Genomic DNA, 25,254 nt, shown 5'->3' with positions numbered 1-25,254 from the left:
ACTACTCTGCAGCCACTAAGAGTGGAAAGTCCTTGATTTTTAAAATCATGTGTACCTCTTGCTTGATGTATAGCACGAGGCAATCCATGCTTGAAACGTTATACTTTCCCCAGGCTAGATAACAAAGGAAATTCTGCTTCCATTTTGCAGATGAAGTTGAGTTTTCCAAAGTTATGCAAGAAGTCTGGGAGAGGAAGGGGCGGAACAGAAAGTGTGGTGTAGACCCTCTTCACACAGCTGCCTCCTCTTCCTCCCACAGATGTTTTCTTGCAATGTGGATACATTTGCTTGTGATACGAATTCCGTAACTACTTCACTAATTTTAGCTCTGACATACCATATAAGTGTCGATTTTCCTGTTGACAAATCATGAAATGCTTTTTTTTTTCTTTCCATACATCAGGTTTAAAAACTTAGCAACTTCCTCTGCGAGATGAGAAGCGCTTCGAAACACATCTCACAAGCAGGCGACAAGGGTTTGTCTTTGCAGACCACTGAGTCACACCTGACACCGCGTTTGATGCTCTTGCCGCAGCCTGACAGAACCGTTACAGGCCTTGCTGGTTCTGTCTCATCTTGTAACCGAGGCGGCAGTGTTCGTCAGCGTGTTCAGCAACACCTTCACCTGACTCGGGAGTCACATTGCCAAGCGCTCAGCAGACCCTCCCGTGGCCTAGTTCAGCAGTAACATCAGCCCAGCTGGGTATCTTATTTTTTGTATTATGCTTAGAGGCATTCTGGCATAAAACCAATTTGATTACGTATTGTTTCTCATTGGAATGCAATAGCTCATGATATTTCTCATATTATTTGGTCCATTCCTCAGCCAAACGGGTGTTTTGAGTCTTTACTCAGAGTGCAAGGCGCTGGCAGATGTCAGGAGGTAATTGCCATAAAAGCCCGTTTGCTTAGAACTGTTATAGCAGGTGCATAAAAACTATACTAGGAACTTTTGGTCATTAAACAACTCATATTGATGAAATATGTTAAAAAATGAACAACAAAACTCCATGTTACAAATAGGTAACCTCTGGAGCAATGCTCAACGTGCAGGAAAGAGTATTTCTTCTGGAGTGCTCCCTGGGGTCAGAAGGCAAAAAGAGAGAAAGCCCCCGCCGGCTCCAAGACGTGGCCACAGGGAAATGGAGCCTCCTCTGAGTTACTCAGGCCAGTAACGAGTGAAAGTGGCACTTACTTGTGGTACATCGTTACAAACCCGGGTGGTCGTCAGCGCTGTCTGGTTTGGCACCCGGGAGCACCGGGGCTGGGCGGTCAGGACCCGGCGCAGGTTGGCTCGGCACAGCTGCCGAGCGCGGTGGGAACGATGGCTGCCGGAAGGGGCTGCTCACGGCTGACGGTGAAAAACACCGGGGAAATAACAAGTTCTGCAGAAACTCAGTTTTGAAACATTCTTGATCTCCAGCCGTGCAGCGCCCAGTGCGGCAGGGAGCATGTTGGTGGCTTTTGGGGGGATCTGTACCCATGGGGTGAACAAAATCGCAGCTGCATGGGCACCTCTGGCTCTGCCAGCACCTCCGGCACTGCGGGCACTGCTGGCTCTGCCGGCATCTCCGGCACTGCAGGCGCTTCCAGCACTGCGGGCACTGCTGGCTCGGCCGGCACCTCTGGCACTGCAGGCACCTCCAGCACTGCGGGCGCTGCTGGCTCTGCCGGCACCGCAGGCTCTGCCGGCACCGCGCTGACCCACGCATGTCTGGCCTTGTCTGGAAGCAGCTGTTGCACAGCCTGCCGGCAATACCAGCTGTGCGTAACACGCAGGAAAAGCATCTTTCACCTCCATTGTGTGACACTTGTAATGTGGCAACCCGGCTGGAGCAATATGCGCTCATGGAGAGGAAAATCTGATTTGCATTCGGGGCTTGACGTCAGGCGGAGCAGGAAGAGCGGAGTGTGGTCTGACCCTGCCAAGAATCGCGGGGCTCTTTCCGCAGCACAGCGGCGAGCTGGCCGGGGTGGGGACGGGCTGCCAGGGCCGGCCCCTCCGAGAAGAGGAAGCTTTTGGAGAAAATCAGCCCAGCACAGCAAGCGGAGGAGGCAGAGCCTGCCGAGCGTCACTGCCTGCAGCCGCAGCCCGGCCCTGGTGTGCACCATGCGTGGCCGCTGCTGATGGCCGCGGCGGGGACAAAGGGCGCTCCGGAGTGGGACTGCGAGGCCATGACCCTGCAGCAGCCGCCCCTGGCCCCTCGCAGGGCCTCGGCCCCGGTGCTGTACGTGCACAGCATGCCGGCCTGGGTGCTGGAGGATTTCTGCCGCAAGATGGACTGCCTCAGCGACTACGACTGGATGCGGTTTGGTGAGGAGACGGCGCTCCCCGGGGCGGCGGGTGGTGATGGGGCAGATGGTGGCAGTGTGGCCAGGACAGGTGGGCAAGGGGCGCGAGGTTCGAACGAGGTTCAGGTGAAGTTTAGGTGAGTTTCGGACGAGGTTCAGCCAAGGTACGCAGCCATCCCGGGCAGGGCCTCTGGCCGAGCCGTCCCACGGCGCTCAGCAGGGCCCTTCTCCAGACAGGGAGCTCCGGCATGGCTGTGGTTTGGGACGCAGCGGAGCCGCTGACGAGCAGGTGGAATCCCGGGTTCTGCGCTCCTGGGGCCCTCCGGGCAGCCGGGCTCCCTCCCCTCGCTCTCCCCAGCTTTCGTGCTCCCCCCGGTTTGGCTTCGTCCTCTGCTGCCTGCTCGCCTGTGTTCACAGCATTCCTCACGTCTGCTTACATGGTCTACTTTTCTTTCCTCCATGTGTGTTCTCTCACACCTACTGCCCCTGTTGCCGTGTCCAGTTAATATGGACAGAAAATGTACTCCCTGAGTTTTTTATTCTTTTTTTTCCGCATTCCCGTCCAAACAATTCTAACCTGGATCGCACGCAGGAATCGGGACAAATCATGGGGTCAGCTTTAGCACTGTATCTCCCGCTCTTAAAAATAGCCGCGTTTCACCCACAGGTTTATCTGGCTGTAAATAACACCCAGGTGACTCAGTTACTGTTTGCCTCACCATAACATTGGTATTTAGCAAAGCAGGCAGGAGCGCAGCCTCACTACTGACTTTGTTGCCTATTTTGGGAGAATCGCACCAGCAGTTTAGTCTGAATTTATTTTGGTACAAATTATTAAGGAGAGGGAAAATTATGGGGAAAATAAGTTGAAAAGTGTGACTGGGTTTTCTTTTTTGAGTCTCTGATAGAACAACATTTGTTTCAGAACAGTCGAAGGAAGAAAAGGAATATCTTACTTTAGGAGCTGAATCTTCTCCGTGTCCACATAGCTGATTGATTGTGATCCTTCCTTTTGAAAGCGTGCAAACTAAAAAGCAAAGTGTGCCCATGCCTTAGCTTTCCCTGCTTGCGCTTGTTTGGTTTTGTAATCCGTAAACAGAAATATCGGTTGTCTCCCACCAGCCTCCTACGTGATAACTGATCAAACAGAGCTACGGAAAATCAAGTGCCTGGAGAAGACGGGGATCAGCATCACACGGGAGCTGATGTGGTGGTGGGGAGTGAGGCTGGCGACGGTGCCGCAGCTGCTGGAGCTGCTGCAGGGGCTGCAGCTCTACCGGGCGGCCCAGGTCATCCTGGACTGTGAGTACCTGCCCTGCCCACGGCGCCGGCCCCGGGCTCCGCTGGCAGCCCCAGGGCCCGGGTCCAACATTCCTCTCTGTCACATAAAATCTGTGGTGGGATCGAAGAGGTGACATAGAGGAGGAATCGCTGGTCCCTCTTGTTTTTCCCTGAAATTTTGTCTTGATACTCTAATTTCAACAAACTCAGAGTAGAAAAGCCTGCAATCAGTTTTGCCCATTTTGGCATCACCCCTGCGCAGCCTTTTGATTCGGCAGATCCACTTTGTGGCTGAATTCACCCTCAGTGCTCAGCTTCGGATGCTGTAACAATTCCCACTGCTCGTTCCTCAGCAAACAAAGCTACAGGAAAGTGAACTCGGGTCTGTTTCCATTTGTATGGCAGTGGTCCAACGCTTACTTTAGTCACAGGGACTGTGACTTCGAGACCTTTGCTCTGTGCCTGTTGGGTGTCGGACACAGCTGATCCCAGCTTTGCTCTGTGCCTGTTGGGTGTTGGACACAGCTGGTCCCAGTTTTTGGGTGTTCTCAGATAAGGCAGTGTAACCTACCACACCTTACCTCCCATCAGCTCCAGCCCTTGTGTTCTTTCCCTGGCAGAGCGCACCCTGGGGCCCACCTTTGTTTACAGCTGCTTATTGCAGTGTATTCCTTTACAGAACCCATTGACATTTCTGTAATCCCACTTTATACATCATGATTTCATTAAAAAAACCCACATTCTCCTTCTGAGAAACGTAACAACTGAGATAGAAAAATTACTGAATGTTTCTACTGCTCCACAATAGCAGCAACAACTTTCCCTGTAATTTCTATCTGTCATGGAAAAGGCTGGTTTGTTCAGTTAGGTGTGACGCCTCTTCTTTCCCACCTGGGTTAATTCTGACATTTTCGCAAAAGCTGAGTTCAAAGAGCTTAGAAAAATCATTTGTTAGAGCAACTGAAATGCTGCTGCTTTCAACCCAAGGCAGGGGGTTTTCTCTTCTTTTCTCTTCTCTGACCATGAGCAGATTTCAGGCTGCATTAGTTCAGCCCGTTGCGGTGGTGAATCACGCCAAGAGACGCCCTGCGCGTGATTTCAGGCCGTTGCTGGCCCAGCACAGGCACAGAGCACAGCACCGCGCGGGGGCCTCAGAAGAGCCCCCAGGAGCCCCAGGGCTGGTCTCTGGTCACCCCAACACGGCTCTGGGTCTGATCCTCAGAGGCAGAATTTGAAAGCCCCGCACAAGATTCTTACACAAGAACCAAGTAAGATTTGTCTCCCTGATTACGTAAAATGCAAAGAATCGGGCTTCCAATCCACGAGCAGCCTCCAGCAACACTGTCATCAAAAATAAATATACAGCAATACAAACAAAAGTCACTGCACAGAAAAATTAATCATCCTTCTGTTTGTCTGACTGGTTTTAAGTGGAATGCAAATACCGGTGTAGCTTGTGCAACACGCAGCCGGGTTCAGCCTCTGGCTCAGGCGGGGATTGCCCGCTGGTTTGCCCTTTTGTTTTCAGCTACCTCAAAAACACCTGTGAGACTTTTGGAACTTCACTTTTAATCATGTTTCTGGATGGCCAATATTTTTGTCCCAGATCAATTCAAATGCAATAATTTGCAAAACTACCATGAAATGATCTTTCTAAAAACCTTCTTTTGTACGGAGGTCCACAGCAAACCTTCATATTCATGGAAGTGGCAGGAAGTGTGGGTTATTTTGTTGTTCTGCCATGTGGAAGCAGTTTGATTTTTCTGGAATTAACCCAACACGGGCATTCCACTGTGTGCTCACTCACAAGCAGAAGTGATTTCTAGAAGGATCTTTTCAGGTTTAGACAAATCTTTGAAATCTTTACCCTCAATTTCTGCTTTTTTATCTGTATCTAAGATACTTACTGTGGCGATTCCTCTTGGGCAGACGCAGATAATCCATTGCTTGTTCTGTTGGGCGCTTCAGAAAATGAAGTGGTCCTTCCGTCAGCACCGTTCTGTTCGTCCTGCTGTGAGGGCACCAGCCGCACACAGGGGCAGATGTTCTGCTGGCAGGTTACTCCCAGCAGAGTCCTACCTCCCTTCATCAATTCTTGTATTACTCCAGTCCCACTTCTGCATGTCCATAATCATCTTTTTTTCCTTATGTGAGCTCTTCAGCTTCAGTGGTGACCTGTTTGATGTGCAGGAAGTTGCAAAATTCATGAAAAACCCTGAAAAATAGGTCAAAAGAGGGAAGTGATTCAAATTTGAGAGACTTCGAGGTTAACATACAGGGGGAAACAACTGCAGAACAGAGGGACTATCAGTTTTGCCTGAAGTCCTGCAGACCGTTCGATAGCTTGTTTTAAAATCTGTAAAATTTGGGATTTTACAGAATCCTGACAATAATGAAGAAACCTATGTGATTTTTCTGAGTTTCAGTTGGAAGACCAATTTTCATTCAAACCTGCATTCATAGGTGACCCTTATTCATTTTTAATAGTAGTTAATGTCATTGATATGGTCTGAATTTAAATACCAATAACATTCAGGCAATTTAACAATAAATTGCTTGAGTGTTCATTTTAATGTTCATGTTAATGTACAGCCTTTTTTCCTGGCTGGGACTATTTCCTGATAACTGATTAGAGTCAGACTCTATTTTCCCTGGTAAGTTTTCTCTTTCTTCTCTTTCAAAGGGACATCGGCCTCCAACATCAACATTAGCAGCTCTGAGAAAGAAGAGCTGGTAGCGCCGCCTAAGCAGGAGAACACCCCTGTAACTGCCCCGGAAAACAAACCGAGAGAGAGGGAAAAGGAGACAAGTGTGATGCCATCCCCAGACTCTTCACATTCCACAGTGTCACCCGCAGGTAGGAAGGAAAGCAAGAGGTTCTGAATTTGCTTTGCCATTGAAAGGACCGTGTGGGCGAGACTGCCCCCCATCGGCTTCCAGCAGAGCCCTCTGCCCGGGCCGGGGGCCGAGCCCAGGACCCCCAGGAGAGCATCTGAGCAGCAGAATGTGTCCCCAGCCAGGACAGCCCTGTGTCCTCACACCAGGACAGCCCTGTGTCCCCACACCAGGACAGCCGTGTCCCCACACCAGGACAGCCCTGTGTCCCCACACCAGGACAGCCGTGTCCCCACACCAGGACAGCCCTGTGTCCTCACACCAGGACAGCCCTGTGTCCCCACACCGGGACAGCCCTGTGTCCTCACACCAGGACAGCCCTGTGTCCCCACACCAGGACAGCCGTGTCCCCACACCAGGACAGCCCTGTGTCCTCACACCAGGACAGCCCTGTGTCCCCACACCAGGACAGCCCTGTGTCCTCACACCAGGACAGCTCTGTGTCCCCACACCAGGACAGCTCTGTGTCCTCACACCAGGACAGCTCTGTGTCCTCACACCAGGACAGCTCTGTGTCCTCACACCAGGACAGCCCTGTGTCCCCACACCAGGACAGCTCTGTGTCCTCACACCAGGACAGCTCTGTGTCCTCACACCAGGACAGCCCTGTGTCCTCACACCAGGACAGCCCTGTGTCCCCACACCAGGACAGCTCTGTGTCCCCACACCAGGACAGCTCTGTGTCCTCACACCAGGACAGCTCTGTGTCCTCACACCAGGACAGCTCTGTGTCCCCACACCAGGACAGCCCTGTGTCCCCACACCAGGACAGCCCTGTGTCCTCACACCAGGACAGCCCTGTGTCCCCACACCAGGACAGCTCTGTGTCCTCACACCAGGACAGCCCTGTGTCCTCACACCAGGACAGCCCTGTGTCCTCACACCAGGACAGCTCTGTGTCCTCACACCAGGACAGCCCTGTGTCCTCACACCAGGACAGCCCTGTGTCCCCACACCAGGACAGCCCTGTGTCCCCACACCAGGACAGCTCTGTGTCCTCACACCAGGACAGCCCTGTGTCCCCACACCAGGACAGCCCTGTGTCCCCACACCAGGACAGCTCTGTGTCCTCACACCAGGACAGCCCTGTGTCCCCACACCAGGACAGCCCTGTGTCCCCACACCAGGACAGCCCTGTGTCCCCACACCAGGACAGCTCTGTGTCCTCACACCAGGACAGCCCTGTGTCCCCACACCAGGACAGCTCTGTGTCCCCACACCAGGACAGCTCTGTGTCCTCACACCAGGACAGCCCTGTGTCCCCAGCAGGGCTGGGGAGATCTGTGCAGTCATCTTGCAAAGAGGAACTGGGAAAATAGCTCCCCATCTTCACACAGGATTTCACATTTTGAGAGCTCGTCACAGTTTATCCCTGGTTAGGAAATTCAACAAAATACCCCAGGCCTTCATAATTAGTCGCAGGATGATAAAAATAGTGTGTATTGTCAACACTGTTATTTCAGCTCCAGGTGCTGTTTCTGAAGGAGCCTTGTATTCACTCCCTTCTCCACCACCTCCCCCGAGAGACCTTTTGACATCCTTGCAGTCAAACCCTCCTGTCTCATCAAGTGTGAAGGTAAATCCCTTTAGTATTCAGTCATGAAAACTGCCTTTATGTGATTCTGTGCTTTTTTCAATTCAAGTTTATCCCTCTACTTGTATAAAATACAGATCTAGTGAAAAAGTGGGGCTTGATTACAATTTGTTTGGACTGAATGTAATACTAACGCATCAGCTAGATTGCTTACCATTTCCATCACTTTGTTTGCCAGTGAAGGACCACTGAGGGAAAAAATTAACACTCTTGCATAGTGCATAGCTCAGCATGGGTAACATGGCCACAGCAGCAGTAATTTGGAAGGAATTTCCTGAATAGGTTTTACAGAGGAGGTACCGTTTCTGGTGTGATGGTAGGACAGCGCAATATACACCACTGCCCAGGCAGGACGGCACACTTCTTTTAGTTTGATTTGATATCTGAAATGTGGTGTCTGCTCCAAACTGGGCTGGTATCGAATTTATGTCAGGCTGCCCAGAGTCCTGTGTAGCTGGCAGTTTAAAATCTCCAAGGATGGAGGTTCCGTCACTGCTCCGAGCCCAGTGCTCAACCACCTCACTGGGCAAGGTTTTCTCCTGCTCCTAACGATTTCAGTCTCCTGTTGCTCTCTTGTCTCTGAGATGATTGTCTGGCCAGATCCGTCTCAGGGTTCCCAGAGTGCTGCTCAGATCCATGTGTGCACTCCGCTCTCATCACGGGGCTGGCCCAGCCTGTTTGCTTTGGTTTATTTAGTTTGAGGTCTTGTTTTGTTTTAAATATTGTGTTTTAAGACCTTAAACTCTTCCAAAATAACACCAGCCAGAAGAGAAGATTGTGACAAAGAATGCAGTAATTTCAGAGTTTCGAGGGAGTTGTTTTGTTGTCTCAAGTCTGGAGCACATTAAGGTTGTGAAAGCTGCATGAGCAGGTTACGGTGGAACTGTGACAACAGTTGGCATTAGGACTTGCCACACTGGGAGCAAAAAATATTGTGCAACCAATGCCAGATGCTTCAGAAGTAGATGTGAAGTTCCTACCAGAACATAAACACACCATGAGGGACCCTACTTTCTGAGCCAGTTGTTTCTTAACATATGGCCAAGCCATAAAGATTAATGTATTTTGTAACTTAAACTGACATCGCTCCAAATAAATATGTGGAGTTTTCAACAAAACTAAGTCTGTTTTCTGGGAAGGGTGGAAATGCAAATTGGTGACTGTGTTCAAGTCTCTTTTAGTATGCAAAATCTTTACATCAGCAAAATCATCAAGAGAGATATTACAAAGGGAAAGCCTAATGAGTGGTTGCACAGTACCTTTCGCAATTCCTTTCAACAGTCACAGTGATTGCTTAAATCATGGAAAAGAAAATATGACACCTGAAAGAAGGAAAAAGCAAATGAATTTTCCTGAGATCTAAACTTGTCTCTTCTACAAACGTGTAGCCTTGCAGCTCTTCTGCGCCTCAGCAGGAGACAATGACGGATCTCCCCAGCGGGAGTCTCCTGTGGACCCACGGGGAGGTCACCGCTGCCACCAATGGCTTCAGCGACAAGAGCAGGATTGGTGAAGGTACTTTTGCGGACGTCTACAAGGGTCAGAGGAACAACACAGTGTATGTCATCAAAAGACTGAAAGAGGCAAGTACTGCACCTTTTCTTTTTCGTTGGAGGGGTATGTTATTAGCATCTCTTGAGCATTAGCAGTTGTTTACTATTGTCTGGGCAAGGAACCGGAATGGCTACACAAGAGGAGAGGCAAAAAGGAAAAGGGGTACAGTGAGTACACCTAGATTTAGCAAACACATACCGGAGAGACTGGACTCATGTGAGTAGTTTTATTAACTCTATCCATGGAGCAGCTCACAATGTAGCTACCTGCAGTGATGACTGGATCAGAGGTATCTTTACACTGGTTTTTGTTCTACTTTTCAATTAATTGTTGCCTTTGACACAAAGTTACCATCAGTGATACTTGCTTATTTTCTAAAGTAGCTTGTCATCTAGAGAATAAAGCATCTGTATAAATGCAACATCTTAATCATTACTGTTGACATTCCGTCGCATGTTTTCATTTTTCAGATGGAATGCACAAGCCCAAATTCCACCCAGAGATTCTTTCACACAGAAGTACAGATTTGCTTTCGGTAAGCGGTTGGCTTTCCATGCTGCCCGTGCGTATCCTGCCCGTGGGCTGCTGTCCGTGTGTCCGGTTCAGGAGGGCTGTGTCTGTGTGCCGGGCACTGGGCTGGCTGGGGACGGGGGCTGTGCCCCTGGGATGCTGCGGGTCCCTGCTGAGCACACGCAGCCGCTCTGCCTGTCCCGGAGCTGGGGAAGCAGCGTCTGCTGGAGCTCTGAATGCCCTGCCTGCTCAGCACCCCTCTCCTTGCTCCTGCTGTCCTGCTCAGGTGCCTTGCATTGAGGAGTTTATTCCAGCTCAGGAATGTATTTTTCTGTGTTGCTCTTCTTCCATTTGCAAATCCTTGTTATCTGTGCCTGCAGGTGCTGTCATGTCAACATTTTGCAGCTGCTGGGTTTCTCAGTAGAAACTGGATTGCACTGTCTGATATATCCGTACCTACCTAATGGATCACTGCAAAACAAACTTCAGTGTCGGGTAAGCAAATAATCTGGGTCTATTATCTATCTGTGATTACAAGTCCCATCCTGTTACTGGATGAAAAGCAACTTTATCTCTTTGAATTCTGAGAAACAGTAAAAAAAGAAGTGCCCAAATCTCTTGACTGCAAGTAGCAGAAAGGCTGCAGCTCTCCTCCAGTTTTCCTACTGCAAAGCAGATCAAGTCAACAGGAAGTTTCTGCTGTGCAGCCCTTAGTTTTTTAAAGTAAAAAGGAATCTGCAAAGTGTGTCTACTCGTAATATTTAATGGGACTTGGGAATATGTTTCTGTAGAATCCATCATCATATTCATTGGCATAATGTGCTATGAAGATTTACGAGGGCTCAGGAGGGAGCAGTTTGAGATGCTGATGCCGACTGCAAGAGCATTTGTGGAGGAGATAGCAGGGCAGAGAAACATCAGAAAAGCAATGAGCAAACGCAACGTGAGGCCTCAGTGACTGCCAGTACGTGGTGATGTGGACAAGCGTGGTCCTTGTGGGATCCGTATCTCACTGTGTCCTGGCAGGAAAAGTGTTCAGCACAGTATATTAGAGGTTCCTTCCTTGGCCTAGAAATCATCAGCTTCTGCCTTGGACCAAACTTTATATTTAGGTCAGGAGGAGTTTAGATTGGGACTAAAACTAAGCTTTTGGTTTTCAAATCTACCAATGCCTTACAGCTTTTTATTTTATCAAATGCCTTCTTTGCAGGATGACTCTGCTCCGCTGACTTGGGAGATGCGAGTGAGCATTGCCATAGGTCTCATCCGAGCTGTAGAGTATTTGCATAATTTTGGAATTCTTCACGGGAATATCAAAAGGTAAGGAGTTTGGTTACCTGTTAATTCCAGGATTTCTTTAACAATAATGCCTGAAAGCTTATGCACTTTTGAAATCCATTTGCAGTATCTTTCTGCTGTCTCTTGCTCTATGGGGTGTTTTCCTTTTTAATGTTTAATCTTTCTCTCCTCTAAATGATGGCAGTGTATTCTTTCAAAGTCATTTTTGAGTGCTTGTCCTTCCCCCTCTCCCCTTCTACCAGTCTTTATCCTTTCATTCACACACAGCAGGCCAAATGCTGGAAACTTTCAGCACTTAATTTTAAAGGTGCAAGTCTGTAATTCTTTACCTCAACTTAAAGTAATTACTTGACCAATGTTGTTATTTGTCTTTCTGTATCACAGCTCGAATGTCTTGCTGGATGAAAACTTTACACCGAAGCTCGGACATTCAGGTCTGCGATTGTATTCTGCTGATAAAAAATCAGAATGTGCTGTGATGAAAACCAAAGTCCTGCAGGCTTCTCTGACCTACCTGCCAGAAGATTTTGTCAGACACGGGCAGTTGACAGCAAAAGTTGATGTATTCAGCTGTGGTGTGGTACGTTGCCTTTTCTCCATGTGCTGTTGCAGTCTTTGGTGCCCCTGCACAGGAAACTGGATGTAAGGAGCAATTGTACCTAACTATAAAGTATAGAGGTGGCTCTGAGGCAGATCTGACGTGTCACAAGGATTGCCTAGATCTGGCACTGTTAAGCTCTCTGAAGTAAAACTATCATTTCAAGATGCCCTGGTAGTTCAGCATTTCTTTAGTTACAAACCGCATTTTAAAAAATTGAATTAATTCTGAATTTATCTTTCAAATATACTTTCTAGGTCTTAGCAGAGATATTGACCGGGATTAAGGCACTGGACGAAGGAAGACACCCTATGTATCTGGTAAGAAAAAGCAGCACTAATGAATACCGAAACAAGTGAACGGAGTTGCTGTCATAAAATGAATTTTCATTTGATATAAATACAGTTTGGTATTTGCAGTCTGCTGTACTCATCCTGAAGAAGGGATGTTTAGAGGCCATATCCTGGTTCCATTAACATCAAACGCCTACCTGCCTTTAGGTAGAAGCAGAATATTATATATTCCTGTTTTATCTACTACGTTCATGAGTGCTGGCCCGATTCTATTAGCAGATACTGCAGAAGAACTGGTGTTTAAACACGTGCTTATTTTAGAGAGAAGGCTTTGTGCTGAAATGCTGCTGCATATTTCTATGTGCCAGAAAGAGGTGTTACGAGCCAAACCAAATGGGGAAACCTGGGCAGGCGGCAACTGCACTTGCTCATCATCCTGTTTATCAGGCGTGTACGTATTGCGCTGGTGGCTGGAATTTCCACCCTGGCCGATTTGCCCAAGCTGTGACTAGAACCACACAGACTCGTTTCACAGGGAGCCAGAGCGGCCAGGCCATTAGCACCACCCTGGGCACAGCAGCCTCGCAGTGCCTGCCGGGCTGTGCGCCTTCCGTGCTGGCCCCGTTGGAGCCTTTGAGGGGAAAACAACAGTACCCTCACTTACTGTTTCCAAGCAATTCAGCGATGTTCAAATGGGCTCAGAAAATAAAGGATCTGAGGTTTCTGACACCTTTAACAAACGTTTGAAAAGTCCTGTGCTAGAATGCTGCTACATACAGTGCTGATTATTTTTTATTCTTATAAATGGGCCTAAGCCTTGATGAGCTGGGTCTGCTGTAGTGAATTTGACATTGGACACATGCAGAGAAAACCTTTGGCCTTTGCTCTCCTCTGAAAACAAACATTTCTGTCAGTTTCATGAATGGAGATTCTTAAAGCTTTCAGGTCTATAAACCAGCCATTAAGGAGCAATAATAACAAATATAGGGCAAGACTCATATTCTGACTGATTCAGATAGAAATAAATGTGTTAATTTTGTATTCACTAATGCATCTCTTTCCTTTGAACAGAAAGATATGATTGCTGATGAAATTCAAACAGCGAAAGAAAGCTCATACTCCAAAGTCAAAAGCGTTGAAAAGCTGGCTGCCAAGGAAATATGCTCTAAATATCTAGACAGGAACGCAGGACACTTGCTGGAGGAGGTTGCTATTGATTTTGCCTCGGCCATCTGCTTTTGTCTGAGAAAGAAGAATTCAGGCATAGCAGAGGTAACATTTTAAATATATGAGCAAGGTTTTAGTCTTCTTGACAGCAAGGTCTAAAGCTACAACCTTCATACCTTGCTTATTTTTGAGAGTGTTGACATGGGAGAACATGTGTAAGCAGGTCTATGGGAATTACTCTGCATTCACAGATTTTGTTGTTAAAAATAGGTGCTTGAAATTATGGAAACGGCTGAAAATAAATTAAGAGAGCATTACATCTGTGGAAGCAGCATTTCTGGTTTCTCCATGAACACTCCAGAAGAAACTGATGACGAGACCGCCAGTGTCAGCACAGACGTGCCTTCTGCAGGGGAGAGCAGAGGGGCCAGCGCGCAGGCAGCGGTGCCGAGCGGTGCCGCCCCGCACACGGCGCTGCTGGGGGCCCCGGCACCCCACACGGACTGCGGACAGCTCTCCAGGGTCCCTTGTGAGTCCGATGAGTCAACCAGCTTTATCTGGAACCCTTCAGACAGATCTACAGATGAGCTACCTGGCAGCAGCTGTAACAATTCCGGCAACACGGCAGCCTCCGATTACAGGATCAAGCAGGAGAAACCTGCAAACGGACTCCAGGAAAGGAACGCGGCATGTGCCAAACGTGAGGAAGTCTTGGCAGCGGCGGCTGCTGCACAGAGCACCTTGCAGCAAACCAGCGCACAGCTTGTCTCTTCGTGCTCCTCACAAGGTAAGTCTGGATAAACCTGCAGGGCACACGCAGAACATTGAAAAGCGCAGCAGGGACTAATCCCTGTCTTCTCCAGAGTTGCTTAGGTTCTTTTTCCTACTTCTAAACACATTCCAGTAAATCTTTTCTTCTTGGTCATGATTTTACCAATAAATCTACAAAATGTTTTCTGGTTTTCTAGCATATTTTTTACAGTCTTTTTTGTTGTTGTTGTGGTTTTGTTGTAATGTTTTGCTTGGTTTTGATTTTAAAGTTGTCTATTCCTTCGACAATAGACGGATTTTTTTTCTCAATATTTGGGCTTTTTTGTTTTTCAGCAGTAGCCAGAGAGACATCTTGGAAAATAAAGATAAATGATAAAAAAAAGAAGCTCATGGAAAATATTTTGCTGTATGAAGAAGACAAATTAAACAGTTCTGAACTTTTTGAATCATAAATTGGATGGATTTATTAGCAGTGGCCAGCTCAGAAGAAGAAATAAGGACTTTCTCTTCATTAAAAGATGGTAAAAGCATACCTTTCATGTAGGGTTAAGTAGCAGATTTGGATCAGAAACATTACCCCTGACTGAAGAAAGCAGAAGTGATGACACTGAGAAGAAACAGAAGATCTCTGTTCCAAAGCAGATCAAAGCACAATGCTGCTCTGTAAACAGAAACGCCTTCTTCCTTTTCATCTGCAACGTGACAAGATATGGCAAACACAAGCAACGGCCAAAATCATTTCTGATCCCTTTGCAGTGTATTTCAGAAAGCATTTACACGGAACGGATGTCTTCTTCAAACCACAGTCCCAGCAGTTACAGGGCAAGTGCTGATCCGCGGTCTGGGAGCAACACCCTTCGTGGTTCATTTTCCATTGTGCACGAGCAGGCAGAAATCTCCAGAGCCTGGAGGAGGTTTCGGTTTTCAAATGAATCTATCCCAGCCCACTGAATGTTGGTCCAACCCACGGCTCTACCAGAGAGGGGGATTCTTATGGAAGTTCTCAGATGTGTTCTGCATGACTCAATCTCAGTCTGAATGGACTGAACGTGCTGGAAAGAAAGAATTTCAGCCACATAAGTCTACTCTATGAGCTGCTCTCCTCCGTATGTACATATGACACCACTTGGAGTCTAATATTTACCTTTTGCTGTCAGAGCTCTAAGACAGTGTTTAATTCTTCATAAGAGTATTTTTGGAAGCTATTTTTTTCTAAGTGTCCTTTACATGTTGTTAAGGTTTCTCATTGTGTTTTACATGGTAACTGTTGTATATTTTGGATTAGGGACAAAAATTTAATTTAAAATATCTTTAATTTTATCATAGGTCACTTGAAATCCGATTTATTACATTTATTTTGACAACGGGTTAAAGAATCAGCGAAAGATGAGCTACCAAGTGGAGCCGTTCATGGAGCCACGCTCACCACGTGCTGTCAGAGCGGAACGGGTTGGTGTCTCCCGGCTGAGCCAGCCCTAGCAGCCTCGGGGTCAGCCTCGGGGTCAGCCTCGGGGTCAGCCTCGGGGTCAGCCTCGGGGAGCGATCCTCAAAGCAAAAACAGAAACTTGTATGCTGGCATATTTATTATCAAGTGAAAGCCCCCCTAAGCAAGTGTCACTGCTATTGTTGTGACTATTTATTATTTGTGATACTGTTAGCATAGTGCACTCTCCTGCAGTCTGAGCAAATACGGGTTTATTATCAACAAAAAGAACCAGCAGAACGTTTGGCTCAGCTCCCAGACGGGTGACTGCTGCCTCCTCAGCAAAGACATGGGCCCTGCTGTACAGAAACGCCTGAATTCACAAGGGACTTCAGGAAATGGTTTTTTAAATACAAATTTACATGCAACTCTTTTCATTGGAATTGTGTAGGGGTATATTTTTCCTAGCTTTATGCAAAGGTTGAGTAAAGCTTCATCTCTTCTATATTTGCACAGCACCTCGTTCATCGTAGGTACTCTTATGAACAAGTAAAAGTATTTTAACTAAAGACTTGAGTATTAGAATCATCTGTACATTTATCAAATTTATTTCTACACTAAAACCTGGTAAAATTCCTTAATTGTAAGTGCCTTGGATACTGCCTATATATTTGTCAGTGTCCGTGAGTTTACTTTACCAGAATCAAACCAAGAAAACACTGGTACTAACACAACAAACATTGAGTATATTCAGATTGTTCAATAATTGCTTAATTCTACATGAGATTTAATTGAGATACTTTATGGTGTTGAAAATTTAATATTCATTGTTTTCCATGGATGTATTTTTGGGAGATCCATGGTAAATACCTTGGGTCCCCTCCAGGAAGAAATGCACATAGACTCAGCCCACAGCTAAATGGAGAACACAAGTCTTTAAAATTGAGAAACATAATTTAGACACAGCTCTGTTTCATAAAAACGCTTTAAAGGTTTTGTTCTCCCCTAGTCACAAAATCAAATTGTTATCCTTTGCTTTGTTCCATGTTAGTTACAGAAACATATACCGTAACATACATAAGACACTGTAGTCTTGCAATATGGTACTCTGTTACATATCTTGCCTAGTCAGTAGAACGTATGTTAAATCTCGACTTGGCAAATTTATACATTATCAATTACTAATACCTTTGTGATTAAAAAAAACAAACCTGCTTTTGCATGATTTATGGCACGGAAAAATGTGTCTCAGTCTGCCCTATTAGGTAAATTTGTGATAGTAGGGCAGCAGCTCCAAGTCTCTTTGCACACAATAATTAGTAATTATTAGTACAAACATGTTAATCTGGTCCTCATTCACTGCTAAATAGCTGATTTTTTTTTCCTTTGAGGCATCCCTAGAGAAAAATTTCACCCTAAAATGAATAATTACAAGGATTATTGAGATATAACTGACATCTATTGTTGTTTCGATGCACAATCTATAGTATCCTTTATCCTGAAGACATTGTAGCTCTGCCATAAATTAAGAACAACTCTGCTTTTTTTTTTCCATCCATGAATATTATAATGAGGGCACAGAATTATTTTTAAAATAATTGTTATACAACTAAAGAACTATGCAAGTAAAACTAGTTTGGAGATTAGCACCTCCCAAAGGCGCTTTTCAAACCTAGAGGCTGAACATCATCCTGTATTGTTGATTAGTGGTAACAATTATCAATTTATTGACACATTCTATGTTTTCTTGTGTGTTCAACTCTAATAATGTGAATAAATACAAACATGGAAGCATCATGTCTACCAGCAAAACTAAGAAGGCATTTAAATATGTAGAGTGTGAAGATAGCTACATTACACAGTTTTTTGAGGTTACTAATTGCTATGTAACAAACTAGCATTTTTTTCTGTAACTATTGACGGCACCTTATCTATCCTTTGTACTAAAACATTTTTGTATCTAATAATGAAGTGTCCATGCTACAAAATATACAGCTTCCACCATTTGCTAGGTTGTGTTCGTGTTGTGGGTTTTTTTTTCAGGCAGAGGTATAAGAAATACATTTCCTAACACCTGATGAATCACGTTTCCTGATGCTATTTCTTACATAGTTGCTGCCATTTTTTAAAGCAAATGGTAAATTTTCCTAAATGGAAAGACTGGAGTGCACCTTCAGTCACCCCGGTACAGCGAGGGTGAGGAACAACCCAGCCACACACAGCGATCTACCTGAACATTCACATAGGTATTTCGAGACACGATTCCTACAGCAGAACATCATTCAGAGGAAACAACGGCAGCATGGTCTCGTAAAGCTGTTGTGTTTGTGAGGGCGTTTGACAGGCCGAGAGAGGGAAAAAGCGGCAGAAAAGCAAACAGTATGCATTGCTAAGTCAATAAGAACAATTCTCATTGAAGGCAAGCTCATCCCCACACACCAGCCTGCACACGATCAAACGTGTGTTTTGTATTTTGTGCGCTATTCTGCGTGACACCCTTGCCCAAACTTAGGTCTTTCACCTGCGGTAATTCATACAATACAATCCAGGTGCCTTTGGCAGCATTCCCAGCTGATACAAATATCTTTTTCTCTCGTTAGGTCCTCTAATTAATTAAGCTTGCCCTGCTGAGAAAATCGCTGGTACAAAAGCCCACAGGATGCCCCAGTTCACTCCTCAAGCACCTTCTCCACACTTCCCTCCTCAGGGCAGGGGCTGGAAGCTGCGCCCTCACAGCCCAGAGCCGGCGGGGCCGAGCCCAGAGCCCGTCGGCGCCCCCCGTCCCACAGCCCCCGACAGCGGATTTCTGCCCGTTCTGCTACCGCTGGCCCTTTACCTGAGAGCGGCCTCGGTGCAACGCGCTGGGCTCGGCGGGGGCGCCGTGGCGGGGCTGAGGGAACCGAACGGCGGGACCGCTCGTCCTTCCCGCCCTTACCGGCCTGCCCGGCACAGCCAATCGGTGCCAACGGCGGCTGGGAGCCCCCCAATCGGCGCCAGGGCTGGCCCCGATGTCCCGCCTTCGGGGCGGGGCTGTCGCTGGAGGGTGCGCGGTGGCGTGAGGGGCGGAGGGCTGAAATGAATTGAGTGTGATGAGGGAAATATCATGCGAAGAACAGAAAATAAGTGCGGTTTGAGAGATCAAGAGGTTGGAGATAACAGGAAGAAGAAAATAAAGCAGCAGTGACCTGTTGTGATGAACCTTAGGGCACTTCAGCATGTCGGGAAGGTCAGTAGGGACAGGGCCTGAGGAGCTGTCTGCAGCAGGAGAGGCGTTTGTCCGTCTGCACCATGAGAGATGTCTGTCCATCTGAAGCAGGCTAGGCACAGTGTCTGTCCATCTGCAGCAGGCCGGGTGTGTGCAGCAGGCCGGGTGCAGGCTGATGTCCGCAGTGTGGAGGGCAGTCTGGTCAGCCAGGCTGCACCTCAGGAAGCGCCTGTGTCCTTCGGGACTTGAACAAGGCCGACACTTGCAAGTGTGTTCACACAGACAGAAGACGAAGGACCCTGCGGCTTTCTGGTTGTCTGAGCGCCTCTGAAGGCTCCTGTGGCCTGTCGAAGTGTGGGCGCTGAAGAGCCTCCCTAAAGTCTGCATTTGTGGATGAACTGAAAAAAAACAAAGGGGGTGGTGAGTATGTCTTCATTGAATGGATGTGTTGAAATATCTTGGATATCTTAATCATTAGAATCTTTTTGCAAAATTTCAAATGAAGAAGATGAAATCTCTTTAGTCCCTTTCTTACTTTAGGAGTTTCCTGGCTTTGTAAAGCCCAGTCTAGTGATGTATCACTACAGGAAAAGAAAAGCATTAGGCTATTCTTTAGATTGGGGAACTATTACAGTTGAAGTGACTGGATATTTTTTACTTCCTTAATCTATAAAGAATTAAACACTTAGTCATTATAAAATCCTAGCTGCTTATTTTGAGGGACTCTTGATTGCTGTTTCTTTATTATGTTACTTTTTTTCATAGGAACTGGGTTGATTATAGCTTAATTAGCCACCTTATTTCATGTTCACAATCGAATAGTCATCTCAGCTTCGTGGAAGAATACAACTTCTACTTTTCTTAAGAGTTTTGGAAAACAGAAGTAATACTGCATCCCCTTCAATTTAGGGAGTTTGATTAAAGCTGAAGGTGGGTCCCATGGTGGCTCCATTTACCCTTTCCTAATGGGTTATCTCAAATTATTAGTAAGAACAAACCACAAAGAAATAAGTATTTTCAGCTGAAGCATGAAAAAAAAATCTTAACTGTGGGCACTTAATACTGAAATGGCGCCCGATTCCAAAATAGCTTCTGGTTAGGGAGGTCATGGCGGGTGACTTGGGACTAACATAGAAGCGCGCTCTTCCCTTTCCTCCTCCTCTGCTACCCTCCTATCCAAATAATGTTTAAAGTCACAATCAAGTCTGTAACTGCGTGGATGGCCCCAGGTTGTGTGAGTGCTTTGTCAGACTGTTACCAGTGCATGCAGGAATATTGGTGTAGGGTGTTTTGCTTTTTAATTCTGCAAGAATCCATTCCTTTTGGTTGCTGAAATCTGAGGAGAAAGATGAGTGCAATGAAATGCTTGACTTACTGAAAACATGAGTACCGAGTGAATAGAAACTGGAGCTGAGTTAGCAGAAGAAGAAAAAAAGCTTTTACTTTAGCTTTTGACTTGCATTTTGTTGTTGTTAAATAATTTCTTGCGCCGTGGCTCACTCAGTTCCTTGGCATTGGTTATATGCAGTATTTGGGTTAGGACAACCAGCCGTAGTGAATACCCAGCTTCTGTTAAATGTGTTTTACTTCAATGTCGTTGCTCAGAAATAAGATAACAAGAATGCCAGTTTCAAATTATCTGTACTGTTTCAGAGATGTGCACTGTTGGGTTATACTCCCCTCTTGAGGCTTATGTCAGATTTGCAAGGGAGAAAATAGTTCACACATTTATAGGTCCCAGGTTTTTTCTCTAGATGACCAAGAAACGTTGTTGGGCATTTTTGTGTTGTAGTTTTGTTTGTTTGTTTGAAGACAACCTTTAATGTTTTGCTCACTAAGCCGAATAAGCAACACAGCGTGGCAGCCTGTGCCTTGGTTTTGCTCTGTAGAGCAGCTTTGCTGTATTCTTCCTTCTCAGTGAACAGGCTGGATCCTGCCCAGCTCTGTCACAGTTCTCGAGGCACTAATCCTAACGACAGTGCTGCTCGTTTTAAGAAAAGGTTTATGCAGTATCTCTGTCTGACAGATTTCTCCTGTACTGCTGGGCAGTTTATTGTCTGTCTGCTTCTGTGGAATATGCGTGGAAAACATTAAAAATAACACAAGCAGTAGATCTGTTATGGAAGTGATGATTAGAGATCAGTCTAATAAATGCGACTTCAGTGCTCTTTCTGACTTTTCATAACACTTCCGCAGGTTTCAAAAAGTACATGACCACATCCTTACCCTGGACTAGTCTTCTAAGAATTGTTTGCTCCTTTTTAATCTGTTTCCTCCTTCACTTCTAATTCTCATTTGCCTTTTGATGGAGGATAGCACAGGATGGTGCAAGTGGCATCAAAAGGGATCACTTCATTTAGGTGATTAATTCTGTGACAGGAGAAGAGAACAGATCTAACAAAAATCCAGTTGTATCTACATGTATCACATTCGTCTGTTAAAGAATATTTTATAGAATGTTTTCAGGAGGAAATTCTAGAAAATGTTCAGATGTCCACATGGGCTGGCACACAGAAAAGAACATGTACTGCGTTGGAACACACTGGTTTATAAATTAAACAAAAAACAACCCCACAGGTAATTGCAGTTTCAGCATAAGCTTTATTCTCTATTATAGATGTGTAAGAGGTTTCCACCAGTTTTTAGAAAGGATTAATATGGCCTTCAATCATGTCCTTTAGAATAATCACTATATTTGCTAAGGAAAACAGAGAAGAAAATAAGCCTACGTGTCAGCCTGCGATTAAACCTTGCCCTTTATTACTTTTGGCTCTATGTCTTGTATTTTTCCTTAAAAGATAATCCGGCCCAAAGTCTGTCATGGCAAACTGCTTCGGTTCACACAGTTCTTTCTTCTTCAGAGTTGTGAAATCAGTAATTTCATTTTAAAGTTAAATTTAAACCAAATCAGGCCATCTAGTGCTGTGTTGTCTTCCATCTTGCCTCAGTTTTTCATCTGAGTTGCTAAAAAGGGAAAAGATAAAGATTATTTTGAGAGTCTTAATATTTTTCTGAAAATCTTGGTTTGGTAATCTGTCTGAAAGTCCTACAAGTGCTCAGCCAAAGGCAGAAGATAAGGTGGCTTGTGACTGTTGTATTTGTGCGGTGGCCACAGGAGCAGCCCTTCAGAAGGAATTCAGAGAAGGGAGAGAGGAGCTTTGGGAAGTCCTAGGAGCCTGAAAAGCAGGGGGAAAGTGGAAGAATGAAGCAGTGAGTAGTGGGAATGTGTAATGCAGGTATAAGACTGACATAGACATTCCACCAGGAGATTCCTAAAGCTCAGCTTAACACAGGTGAGTGTGGGCAGAGTATGGCAGGCTGGGCAGGGAGAACAAGACGGCTCGTGCTGGGAGCTGGTCATTGCAACTTTAGCTGGCAGTGCCGCTGCTAGAGCTGCCTTAGGTACAATCACGCTTTTAATACTTTTTACCATGAAAATCGGTGAGGTCTTAGCTGAGAAAACAAGAAAATGCTGGGATTTGAGGGCAGGGGGTGGAAAAGATTGGTAGGTTAAGGAAAGGAAGCCTTCCCCTTCTGCCTAATATATTTTAATGGGATTCTTCAGGGTTCAGCTAGCAGTTTCTGAGCATCAGGCACGTTAATGGTTCTCTTGGTGGTACCTTAATCCCAGTCACTCCTGAAATGCTGCTCTGCATGTCTTGCATGACAAATCAGATGACACAAGTTGTTTGGTTTGTTTTTGCTTGGTGGTTGGGTTTGATTTGTGTGTGTGTGGTTTGTTGGTGTTTTCGTGGGGTTTGTTTGTAAAAGCTCTGCGGTTATGAGTTGGTGGGCAGTACCTTGAGCACTCACTCCAAGCGTGTCCCCTAGCATCTTCTCCAGCACTTGTCTGTATTCTTGATACTCCTCTTCTGTCATCCTGAGGCCGATTTCAAAGGGAACATTAAACTATAAAAACATTAAAAGACTGAGTTTAACAGCCAAGTTCTGGACAAGGACACTGCAAGTTCATTTTATTTATGCGAATGATGATAAGCAAGAGGTATAAAAAATTACTCCATCTATTCACTTACAAGTGCTGAGATGTAATCAAAATCTCAGAAACACAATGGACAGTTACTGCAGACCAAACTGCACAATGAACTGGAGGAAAGAAAACTTGACAAAATCCCACATTATTATATGTTACTTCTGAAATGTAAGTGAATCCTAAATAGGAGATCGTGATCTGGATCACCGCAGCTCACTTTACATCACTTCATACCATCAGTGCTGGCAGTTCTCATGTGCCCTTTCTTATTTGTGTTTCAAGTTCAATATTATTGTAGTTGTAATTTGTACTGCCGCCTGTGACTGCAATTGTGTTACCCAGGCCCACCCCTTAAACTTGTAAGCAAGAAGAATAAATACAAACCTTAATTTCAATACTGTTTCTGTCATCTTCTGCCTCTGCTTCATCTGGATCCCAAAAGCCTTCTGTGCCTCGACGATGTAGTTGTGCGGAGGATTTTTTGGGGTCATTTTGTTGCTAGAAAGCAAGCAAAATAATACATATATATTCTTTCCGTAATCAAACTAGTCTGCAGTGGGAAAATTAGAACCTATAATTAACACAGATGCAGCAAATTAGCTGAAGGCATCACACAATTTGTATGTATATGTAGGTCTATAGCAATCATACTACTGTTGCTGCATTCACTTCAATAGGTATTTGGTTTAAGGGTTTGTTGAAGAAGCAGCACTTTACAGTTGATTTCCAAAGAAGATGCCAACAAATTATTTAAATGAATGCTTTCTCTTCAATCATTCTTCTGTTGTTGTTTTCAGATTATTAATTCTTTGTGAATGAGATTAGATACATATTCTCGTGCTAATGGTTTGTTAAAGAAGTTCTCTGGAATAAGTCCCTCCTCTTTCAGAAAATGTATCTTCTAAAAGCTCCTCTGAATGCTGTAAAGAATGTTGGTTTCAAGGCCTTATAGAAGAGAATAATCTTGAGAAAGCGTTCTTCTGAATCTCTCTACCTGTAGCTTTTTATATTCAGGGCTTAAAAAGCTGGAGCCAGCCAGAGTAGTTTCTGTCCAGAGGATGCTGGAAAGAAGAATTCCCAGCAGAGCACTTCTGAGAAACATGGTTGTCTTCCCGAGGCAGGGTGTCGAACCTGGAAACACAGGGCGAAATCAAACATACTTTACAACCTCTGTATTTAATTGAATCCAGATCCAGTGAAAATATTTCTCCTGACTTGAATGGCATGGAATTATTTCTAAAGATGGATCTATATCTATAAAGCAAACATAATTTTTATATGCTAAGGGTAAAAATATCCTGTCCAAAAGAGACTATTGCTTAGTGTTTTCCTCTATAACTAAGATACAGTGACTGGAACAGACAGGTTAGAGAAGAGGAATCGCACAGGAAAACTGGCATAAGCTGAAGCTGCTCGGAAACGTTACCTGGTTGGTTTCCCGGCCTCACCACACAGCTGCTTTCTGCAGCACTTTATATAGCGAGTGGAATATTTGCTCTGTGCTACAATATTCCTGGAAACGCAATCTGATACGTATTTAAAATTCCTCGGAAACTTGGCCTGCTTGTAAGATAAAAAAAAAGAACAAAAAAGTGACAACAGTGCATAGATCTATTGCTGCACTTTTCAAAATGTGTAATGAAATTGTTTAGGGAATGAAGTGAGTTTCCTTTTTTCCTGTGGCATTAACATTGTTCCTTTTAAAAATTACTTAATAGCTTAACATGTATTTTTCAAAGAGGAAAAGCCCTAAACCCATTTTGCTACCTGAGGTGGTGTAACAGCAATGGAGAAGCTGAGCCGTGTTCCTGAGCTGTGTTTCTCATTGTTGCTTTCAAGTGCATTGCTTCCTGAATATATTCTCTCACAGGTTTGGGTTTAGCAGATTTTGTTGTCTTTTGCTGGAAGACCGAAACTGAAATTGATACCTAGGAAGCTTTGCTTCCATTACTAACAGAGTAGTAATGTTTTTTAAAGGGTCGGTAAGGGTGAGTAGCAATGGCTGAGGCTCTAGAAAAATCCCATGAAGAAAAATTTCATATGTGGAAACTCTTTTCGGTCATCACAAAACACAAACGTTTATTCTCCTTGGGCTGGATGGTGAAAACAACAGTGCAGTGTGGGCACAGGAGGGACCGTGTCAGTGTTCATCACACTGAGCAGCGATTTCTTCAGTGTGACACTTACTTCGAGTATATTCTTCTTCTGTCTTTTCCCCAGTCCTGACCCCAAGCATGAGGAGGCAACTAGAGACCCAAACCCATGAAGCTCATTCTCAAGAGTGACTGAAAAACTTTCACCTAATGTTTATGCTTGCAGTGAATAAACTGTGTAACTCTTATATAATTTTTTTATTGATCATAATTGTTTGGCATACTTTG

The 25,254-nt window shown here is 45.4% G+C and overlaps 2 protein-coding genes across 3 annotated transcripts; one reads left to right on the top strand and one right to left on the bottom strand.

The window, feature by feature from the left end:
• Nucleotides 1–1,893: 1,893 nt before the first annotated feature.
• On the top strand, nucleotides 1,894–17,686 carry IRAK2 (interleukin 1 receptor associated kinase 2). 2 transcript variants are annotated; one of them, XM_065845951.2, is made up of 13 exons: nucleotides 1,894–2,314; nucleotides 3,415–3,594; nucleotides 6,257–6,430; nucleotides 7,932–8,044; nucleotides 9,451–9,645; nucleotides 10,087–10,151; nucleotides 10,507–10,621; nucleotides 11,337–11,446; nucleotides 11,810–12,005; nucleotides 12,281–12,343; nucleotides 13,388–13,588; nucleotides 13,754–14,270; nucleotides 14,591–17,686. In XM_065845951.2, exons 1-13 carry the CDS (start codon nucleotides 2,128–2,130, stop codon nucleotides 14,704–14,706), a joined length of 2,232 nt encoding a protein of 743 aa, XP_065702023.1. In that variant the 5' UTR covers nucleotides 1,894–2,127; the 3' UTR covers nucleotides 14,707–17,686. The 2 variants fall into 2 exon arrangements, with proteins under 2 accessions (XP_065702023.1, XP_065702022.1); XM_065845950.2 differs by having other exon boundaries at nucleotides 14,588–17,686.
• A 3,864-nt stretch (nucleotides 17,687–21,550) lies between these two features.
• Nucleotides 21,551–24,070, bottom strand: GHRL (ghrelin and obestatin prepropeptide). The gene is made up of 4 exons (XM_065845568.2): nucleotides 23,868–24,070; nucleotides 23,258–23,371; nucleotides 22,683–22,791; nucleotides 21,551–21,846 (listed from the first exon to the last, which is right to left on the bottom strand). Exons 1-4 carry the CDS (start codon nucleotides 23,973–23,975, stop codon nucleotides 21,827–21,829), a joined length of 351 nt encoding a protein of 116 aa, XP_065701640.1. The 5' UTR covers nucleotides 23,976–24,070; the 3' UTR covers nucleotides 21,551–21,826.
• Between the last annotated feature and the right edge of the window lie 1,184 nt (nucleotides 24,071–25,254).

The sequence above is a fragment of the Patagioenas fasciata genome, chromosome 10, assembly GCF_037038585.1.
Source record: "Patagioenas fasciata isolate bPatFas1 chromosome 10, bPatFas1.hap1, whole genome shotgun sequence".
In the NCBI taxonomy this organism is placed as follows: Eukaryota; Metazoa; Chordata; class Aves; order Columbiformes; family Columbidae; genus Patagioenas; species Patagioenas fasciata.
Note: the sequence above shows the minus strand (reverse complement) of the source record. Positions and strands in the feature narration are given on the sequence as shown.

Coding starts and splice junctions, on each gene's coding strand:
- GHRL (XM_065845568.2), bottom strand. CDS start 23,975: ATGTTTCTCAGAAGTGCTCTGCTGGGAATTCTTCTTTCCAGCATCCTC. Junction 22,792..23,257: donor GAAACAGTATTGAAATTAAG/GTTTGTATTTAT, acceptor ATGTTTTTATAG/TTTAATGTTCCCTTTGAAAT. Junction 21,847..22,682: donor GCTTGGAGTGAGTGCTCAAG/GTACTGCCCACC, acceptor TTCCCTTTTTAG/CAACTCAGATGAAAAACTGA.
- IRAK2 (XM_065845950.2), top strand. CDS start 2,128: ATGGCCGCGGCGGGGACAAAGGGCGCTCCGGAGTGGGACTGCGAGGCC. Junction 3,595..6,256: donor GGCCCAGGTCATCCTGGACT/GTGAGTACCTGC, acceptor TCTCTTTCAAAG/GGACATCGGCCTCCAACATC. Junction 6,431..7,931: donor TTCCACAGTGTCACCCGCAG/GTAGGAAGGAAA, acceptor CTGTTATTTCAG/CTCCAGGTGCTGTTTCTGAA.